The 8727-nt window shown below is 41.0% G+C and overlaps 1 protein-coding gene across 2 annotated transcripts; it reads left to right on the top strand.

The window, feature by feature from the left end:
• The first annotated feature begins 201 nt into the window (after positions 1 to 201).
• Positions 202 to 2229, top strand: LOC21390641 (probable WRKY transcription factor 15). 2 transcript variants are annotated; one of them, XM_010095219.2, is made up of 3 exons: positions 202 to 1083; positions 1183 to 1308; positions 1636 to 2229. In XM_010095219.2, exons 1-3 carry the CDS (start codon positions 389 to 391, stop codon positions 1793 to 1795), a joined length of 981 nt encoding a protein of 326 aa, XP_010093521.1. In that variant the 5' UTR covers positions 202 to 388; the 3' UTR covers positions 1796 to 2229. The 2 variants fall into 2 exon arrangements, with proteins under 2 accessions (XP_010093521.1, XP_024019517.1); XM_024163749.1 differs by having other exon boundaries at positions 1180 to 1308.
• Positions 2230 to 8727: the final 6498 nt, after the last annotated feature.

Raw genomic sequence — 8727 nt, 5'->3', positions numbered from 1 at the left:
AGTTGAGTTTTTTTTTTTTTAATACCACAAATACTCAAAAAGAAGGGAAAAAAAAAAAAAAAAAGTCTATGTGGTTGGATCTCATTCGTATCTACATTTGACGGCAAGTGCTAGCGTGACAGGTATGTCACGGCAAGTGGGCCAACGCTGCTTTCATTGCCCACGATGGGATCGCTTTGACCAGAATTCCTCTCCTTCCTCTCCTCTCCTCTTTATCATCATCATCCAAATACCCAACACAAAAAAACACTCTTCCTTCCCCAAATTCCCCTTTGCCTCGTTTTTCCATTCAACACTTTTCTCTCTTTTAGTCCACTTTCTTTCCTCAAACAAAAAAAAAAAAAAAAAAAAAAAAAAGAAGAGAAGAAATTCTCTTTGTTATGCAGAGATGGCCGTGGATTTCATGGGCTATAGAAGCAGCGAGAATGTCACCTCCAAGCTAGAGGAGTGCGCCGTCCAAGAAGCCGCCTCGGGTCTCGAGAGCGTCGAGAAGCTCATCCGACTGCTCTCCGACCGCCACGTGGAGATCGAGACCATGGACTGCAAGGCCGTCGCCGACGTCGCCGTTTCCAAGTTCAAGCGGGTCATCTCCCTCCTGGGCCGCACCCGCACAGGCCACGCCCGCTTCCGCCGCGCCCCCTTGGTCCAAGCCCAAGCCCAAGCCGACAAACCCATTGATACCTCATCCGTATCCCAATCCGCATCTACAAGAATCTACTACGCGACGCCGATTCAGCAGATCCCTCCCCCTCCCCCTCCCCCTCCGCCGCCTCCGCCGCCGCCGACGAAGGAGTCGTCCTCGACCACCATAAACTTCTCGTCATACTCCTCCGCCGGCCCTGCCGCCACGACGGCGACGACGTCGTTCGTCTCGTCGTTGACCGGCGACACCGAGAGCAAAAACCAGCAGCAGCCGTCGTCGTCGTCGCCGGCTTTCCAGATTTCCAACCTCTTGTCGGCCGGAAAGCCGCCGCTTTCGTCAACCACGACGACGTCGTTGAAGAGGAAGTGCAGCTCCGAGAACCTGGGCTCCGGAAAGTGCGCCAGTGGGTCCTCCGGTCGATGCCATTGCTCCAAGAAAAGGTACTTGTTTAAAATCAGTCTTTTTTACCATTTTTTTCCTTTCTGAATTGTCTCTGTTTTTTGTTTGTTAAAACGTATTTGTTGTCGTTGTTATAGCAGGAAACTGAGGTTGAAAAGGGTCGTTAGGGTTCCGGCAATAAGCTTGAAGATGGCGGATATTCCACCGGACGATTACTCTTGGCGAAAGTACGGACAGAAACCCATCAAAGGTTCTCCACACCCAAGGTATGCAACTTTTTTTTTTTCCTTTTTTGTGAAATTTTCAAGATTACCGTATTGTCGTAAATATTGGAGTTTCGGGTCATATCACTAGTTAACAAGTCAAAACCATGAAAATTGTGACGCGATTTCTTTATTATTTTGCATCATAGACAAATTGGTTAAATATCAACATAATGTAATATAAATTCAAACTGAAGAAATCCTGGTAAATTTAAAAATAAATTGTGACATGTTACTTAATTTTCTCTATTATTTTTTTTTTGTTTCCTTCCCAATTCAACAAAATTTTCAAAACCCCACTTAATTTTATTTTTTGTTTTGGAAAAACAGGGGATATTACAAGTGTAGTAGTGTAAGGGGGTGCCCAGCGCGTAAACACGTAGAGAGAGCGCTTGACGATCCTTCAATGCTTGTTGTGACCTACGAAGGCGAACACAATCACTCTCTTTCTGTAGCGGAGACGTCTAATCTCATACTAGAGTCATCTTAGATAACGTCGGCCAAAAAACGACAATGTTTTTGCCAGGTCTTTTGCCGTTTCAATTTTCGAGAAAAGAGAATCTTTGATTGTTGTTGTAGCACTAGTGGGGGGAAAAGCAAAACAGTAGTACCAACTCGACTTTGGACTCGGTCAGAAGAAACTCATCAGCTTTTTTTATCTCGAAGGAGATTTTTTAGTGGGTTAGTTTTAATTTTTTTTTTAAATTTCCCTGTACAATATAGAATATATCATTATGGCATGGGATTCTCTCTTTTTCTCTAATTATTGTATTATTAAAAAAAAGGAAGAAAAAGAAGAAAAGAACAAAGCTTGTGAAATAGGGCGAAATAGTCCAATGTGAAATCAGAGGAAGAGAGAAGTTTTTTTTTTTTTTTTTTTTTGTTGGATTTGGTTATTGAATTGCATTGCATTAGCCAAAAAGGAAAAAAAAAAAACAAAAAAAAAAAAAAAAAAAAAAAAAAAAAAAAAGGGGCGGTTTTCATTTTTTTTGAAAAAATATATTTGCTTTATCGTTGCTTCTTTGTCTCGGATGCCCACCTCTTACTTTTCTTTCCTTAATTCATCACTTATAAATATTCTTTTTTTTTTTCTTTTTCGCTTCATTTATTGAAAACTGAAAAGGAAATTTTAAAGAAGTGAAAGGGACTGGGTCAAAAAAATGTAAAGAAGTGGGACCAACATGTCGTGTTTGGGACGGTTGACCAAAAAGAAAAACAAATTAAAGGTGTGTTGGGCAGTTGCAAGTGGGACGGCTAAATTTACTGAAGCTTTCCAAATGAATGACTTAAGAGAGAGAGAGAGAGAGAGGAGAGAGAGAGAGTTCCCTTTTTAAAATGCAGTTTGTTGGTTTGCGAGAATAGTTTGGTTGGAATTAGAGAGATGAAGGAAGGAGATTGTTGGCCTAGCAAGTTGAATATTATAAAATAAAAAAAAGAAAAAGAACTTGAACTTGAAGGTTGATAGTATGAAAAATCAATGCCAAAGTCAAAATAGGTGGGTGTAGGAATTGACAAGTTTAAGCATTTTGAGGGCCCTACTCTGTTCACAAATTTGGTTCTTTGCTTAATTCGCCTTTGCCTTTGCCTTTGCCTTGCCTTAACGTCAACCTTACTATTCAAATTTGGTCCCCAAAGTCCATCATTATGCCATTCATCATTTTCACACTTCTCAATAATACCACAGCAGATAAGAAGAAAATGGAATAAAATTGAAGAAAAGAGGGCAAGAAAAGTCAAATGGAAAATACTAATCCTCGTTGACTTCACAAATTTAAATTTTTAATTTGAATTGAGATGTGATATTTTTTAAGAGTTTTTTACTGTAGTAAAAAAAGTTAATGTGACATTTTTTAAGATATTTTTATTGTAAAAATTTAAAACTGAAAACTCAAATCGGTAAAATAAACGAGACAGTCATTCAAACAGCAGCAATTTTGTATAAGCGCATATATATATATATATATAATATATATATATGGACGACCTATATATAGGTATATATATGTCGCCTTTGCCTTTGCCTTTGCCTTGCCTTAACGTCAACCTTACTATTCAAATTTGGTCCCCAAAGTCCATCATTATGCCATTCATCATTTTCACACTTCTCAATAATACCACAGCAGATAAGAAGAAAATGGAATAAAATTGAAGAAAAGAGGGCAAGAAAAGTCAAATGGAAAATATTAATCCTCGTTGACTTAATAAATTTGAGTTTTTAATTTGAGTTGAGATGTGATATTTTTTAAGAGTTTTTTACTGTAATAAAAAAAGTTAATGTGATATTTTTTAAGATATTTTTACTGTAAAAATTTAAAACTGAAAACTCGAATCGGTGAAATAAACAAATAAACGAGACAGTCATTCAAACAGCAACAATTTTGTATAAGCGCATATATATATATATAATATATATATGGACGACCTATATATAGGTATATATGTTCCCATCCGTCTTATTCAAAGTTACACATGTAAAGTTGATGTTTTGAAGCTTCAGTTGAATTTCATTAGAGATGGAACTATACAAGGTAAACTTCCTTTCTCCTTCAATTTTGACCGCGTAGAATGGACAGGAACATTTATGGCAAAATTTGACAAATCTGTGCAATGTTTTAAATGATTTAATATGTTAAAGAGTTGGAAGGACATGGAATACTTGATGCTTCGTAAATTTGTTTGTTTGTCCATCTTTGCACGTGAAAGGGGCATTGCATGGAGTTGTCGCCAAATGCTGCTGATAAGATGCTGTTGCTCTCTGCATCATAACCTGCAGCTTGTGAAATATATATACATATACACACATATATATATATATAAATGTATATTTGAAACAAAAAATAAAACAAGCAATATAAAATTGAATAAAACAAAGTGGGGTTTTGGCCTTTGGTGTTAACGAATAGTAACTTGATGGAATCTCTTTTTCACTTTCGATTGTGTTTGTGGTGAATAAATATGGTCTCTGCATCATAACCTGCAGCTTGTGAAATATATATACATATACACACATATATATATATATAAATGTATATTTGAAACAAAAAATAAAACAAGCAATATAAAATTGAATAAAACAAAGTGGGGTTTTGGCCTTTGGTGTTAACGAATAGTAACTTGATAGAATCTCTTTTTCACTTTCGATTGTGTTTGTGGTGAATAAAAATGAGAACACTGTCAATAAAACTCGGTGGACGCAAACTGCTGCTGATTGGTTGAAACGGAGACTATCTGCCGAGTTTGGAAGCGCGTTAACTGAAAATATTGTTACGATCAAACCATAGAAATCGCCTATGAGTTTTGAAACATAAACACATACACATTATTACACATCTAATCAGTAAGCAAAATGAAGTCTGTTAGGGGGAACAAAGACTCGATTATTATTATTATTGACTTTGAGTCATGATATTAACTAAAGTTAATGGTCATATAATACGAGTACATATGTTCCCACTTCCCAGTCATACTACATGGTACTATTACCTTTTTTTTTTTCCCTCTCGTTTAAAGCAAAGTATTTGTTAATTAATTTGATGGAACTTTACTTTTATTATGCATCGACTGCTAAGAAAACTGAGAACTTTATGATAGGAATTGTTTTTTTTCCTTATCAGTATGAATTGTTGTTTAAGCCGTTCAACAGTCTAATATGTGAGTAAAATGATTAAGTGTCACGCACTGTAAATTTTGTAACATGCTACAGTTAAAATTAAAATTTCAACTGGTAAAAAGCGATGACATGCTGGTAAAAAGCACAAAGGCTACTCAACATGTTGCCCATTTGGGAGGAATGTTCGATGTACTGAGAAGGTATCACATGAAGCTCAACCCCTTGAAGTGTGCATTCGGGGTCGGATCAGGAAAGTTCCTTGGCTTCATGGTCAGTAACCGGGGAATAGAGGCCACTCCAGAAAAGATTAAAGCCTTGTAAGATATGAAGTCTCCAACAAAGCCAAAAGAGGTGTAACGACTAACGGAGTGCATCGCCGCCCTCAATAGGTTCATTTCTAAGGCAACAGATAAATGTTTGCCTTTCTTCGACGCTCTAAGAGGAAGTAAGCGTTTCGAGTGGACGCCACAATGCGAGGAAGCCTTCCAAGAGCTGAAAGAGCACTTAGGCAGGCCCCCAATCTTGTCAAAGCTAACTCCGGGTGAGAAGCTAAGTCTTTATCTCTCTGTGTCTAAACATGCTGTGAGTTCTGTGCTCATCAGAAATGAAGGAAGAGTCCAGCTACTAGTATATTACGTAAGCAAGAGACTCTTAGACGCCAAGTCTAGATATACCGAAATGGAACAGCTGGCCCTCGCCCTTATGGTGGCCTCAAGGAAGCTTCGGCATTACTTCCAGGACCACACGATACGGGTCTTGACAAATCACCCGTTGAGACAAGCACTCCAAAAGCCTGAAACTTTCGGCCGACTTCTCAAATGGTCGGTGGAGTTAAGTCAGTTCGACACATCGAGTACGTACCACGAGCAACAATCAAAGGGCAAGCATTGGCAGATTTCCTAGCAGAATTTTCACACAGACCAACGCCAGTCGTAGATGAAGAGGCCAAGGCAGTCGAGTGGAAACTCTACGTGGATGGAGCGTCGAACGAAACCAGGTTAGGAGCCGGCGTCATGCTCGTTAGCCCCGAGGGCCACAAGATTACCTCGGCAGTATGATTCCAATTCAAGGCGTGGAACAATGAAGCTGAATACGAAGCATTGATCGCAGGATTGCGATTGGCAAGTCATTTGAAAATTTAAAGGATCAACATGAACTTGTAAAGTTTTAAAGCTATGAGATACAGCAGGTACCCAGAACTGAAAATACAAATGCCGACGCTCTGGCTAAATTAGCGTCATCAAAAGATTCTGATATATTAGGAGTCGTCTCCATCGAGGAACTTCAGCGGCCAACCATTGACGAGAGGGACGAAGCCTTAGCTGTTGAGACGGTCGAAGATTGGATGACACCACTCGTCCAATACTTGGCAGATGCAAAGTTGCCGATGATAAAGAGGAGGCAAGACGGATCAATTACAGAGCAGCCCGGTACCTGTTGTATGATGGTATGTTGTACCAACGAGGCTTTTCGACACCTCTACAACGATGCCTAAATGACGATGAGGCGAGAGGAGTCCTCCGGGAATCCATGAAGGAGTATGTGGTAATCACACTGAGGGCAGTCTCTTGCTCTTAAGGTTTTGAGGCAGGGGTACTATTGGCCCACGCTTAAAAGAGATGCATTTCAATACGCTCGGCATTGTGATAAGTGCAAGAAATATGCCACAATTCTGAGAGCACCCCCAGAGAACCTAACATCCATTCTTAGCCCATGCCCCTTTGCCAAATGGGGGATCGACCTAATCGGACCCTTACACCTCGCAGCCGGGGGTTTCAAGTTTGCCATCGTCACAGTAGACTACTACACTAAATAGGCTGAGGTGAAAGCCCTAACTACCACTACGGAGGCAGCCTGCACAAACTTCAAATGGAACAACATTGTGTGCAGGTTCAGAGTCGCACACTCGATTGTATCGGACAACGAAAAGTAGTTCGACAATGCCTCAACGCGTAAATTTTGTGATAGTTTAGGCATTCGAAATGACTTCTTAGCTCCAATACATCCGCAGTCTAACGGCCAAGTTGAGGCCGTTAACAAAATCTTGAAGTACACCCTAAAGAAAAGACTTGATGATTTGAAGGGAAGATAGGCTGAAGAACTCCCAAAGGTCCTATGGTCTTATAGGACGAGGAGTCGAACAACTACAGGCGAAACACCCTTTTTCATGACGTATGGCGCCGAGGCAATCCTCCCCATAGAAATCTCAACACCGACGCTAAAAACTGTCGTGTATAACGACGACACAAACGCAGAAGCAATGAATGGAGAGCTCAACCTTTTGGAAGAAAAAAGGCTCGACTCCCAACTACGCCTCGCCGCCTATCAACGAAGGGCAGCGCGATATTACAATCAAAAAGTCAAGCAAAGGAGGTTCGCCCCGGGGGATCTGGTATTAAAAAGGGTAACGCAAAGCACAAAGCCAAAAAATACTGGTCCTCTGGGCCCAACATGGGAATGACCTTATCGCATCATGGAGCTGGTATGCCCAGAGACCTACGTATTGGAAAGCATCGACGGCAAGAAGGTTCAACACCCGTCGAATGCGGAACAACTAAGATTGTATTATCAATAAGCGTGTTTCTTGTATTAGCTTTTTAATAATAATATATGACTCATTCATCACAAAATTGAGTCACTACAAAGAAGGAATTTACCCATTAATAACATGTCCACTTAAAAATCCAAGGTATATTAAACAGACATGGGGCGCAGTACGGGGTCTACATCCAAGGGTAAAATAAACGTCGTCTCCTCCAAGGAGGAGAGACGAACACTTGGCAAATTTTACGAAAGTTGCTAAGACGACGACCTAAGGGGTAAAATAAACGTCGTCTCCTCCAAGGAGGAGAGACGAACACTTGGCATATTTTACGAAATTTGCTAAAACAACGACCCCAAAGGGCGTCCAGACAACCGACTCATCTCAGGAGGAGAGGCTTCAAGAAGGTAGAGTTAAATCTGACAGGCCCCAAGGGGCACGCAAGTGGCTAACTCCCCCAAGGAGGAGAGGCCCCCAAAATCACCAAACAAAAAGCGAAAGAGCAATGAAGGACGAAAAATTGTCTTAAAATATATTCAAAAAATTATTATACAATTGCAGAAATTAAACTAAGCATCGCCATTTCTGCCAATATTACGATCGCCCACCGCTGCCCCACTGCTGCCCTCGCCGCCATTGCCTTCAGAAGAAGAACCTTCGTCGTCAGAAGGAGGCTCGTATAGGAAGTCCAAGTTGAGGCCAGGGATGTGCCTATTGATTCTGGCAATAATTTGCTGCCCCACAAACTCCATGTCCTTGGCACACATGACAAGAAGCTCATCGGAGGATTTAAAATCCTCGACAGCCTTGGCAGCAACCTCAGAGTTTCTCTGAGCAAAGTCTACGGAGGCCATGAACTCCTCAACTCCTCCTTCTTCCCCTCATGCTTGCCAAGGTTGAAGGCCTCCTTGCGCAGGGCCTCTTTTGAGTCGGCAGCCTCTTTGCGGACGAGGGCAATTTCCTTCTTGGCGGCCTCTAAATCATCCTTCGCTGCCTTCAGCTCTTCGACAGTGAGGGCAAGCTTTCCAGAGGTCTCCTCCTTGTGCTCCCTCACCTTCCTAAGGAGAGTCTTCAGGCGCTCTTCCAATATGGTCCATCGTTTTGCTCCTCTCATCCACTTTAACCACTTCGAGGTAGTTAAGGATGGAGAGGATGAGGGACTGTCAAAAATAAAACGGTCAGATAAAGAAATGCATATGCAAATACAATCCACCAAGCAAAAGGGACTTACATGAATCAGAAAGGAGATTTGTCGACGGGTACGGTCGAC

The sequence above is a fragment of the Morus notabilis genome, unplaced genomic scaffold, assembly GCF_000414095.1.
Source record: "Morus notabilis unplaced genomic scaffold, ASM41409v2 Scaffold1139, whole genome shotgun sequence".
In the NCBI taxonomy this organism is placed as follows: Eukaryota; Viridiplantae; Streptophyta; class Magnoliopsida; order Rosales; family Moraceae; genus Morus; species Morus notabilis.
Note: the sequence above shows the minus strand (reverse complement) of the source record. Positions and strands in the feature narration are given on the sequence as shown.

Excerpts from the sequence above, each read along its gene's own strand:
- LOC21390641 (XM_024163749.1), top strand. The coding sequence starts at position 389 with ATGGCCGTGGATTTCATGGGCTATAGAAGCAGCGAGAATGTCACCTCC. Across the intron at positions 1,084-1,179 it reads TGCCATTGCTCCAAGAAAAG|CAGGAAACTGAGGTTGAAAA; the intron begins GTACTTGTTTAA and ends TCGTTGTTATAG. Across the intron at positions 1,309-1,635 it reads AAAGGTTCTCCACACCCAAG|GGGATATTACAAGTGTAGTA; the intron begins GTATGCAACTTT and ends TTGGAAAAACAG.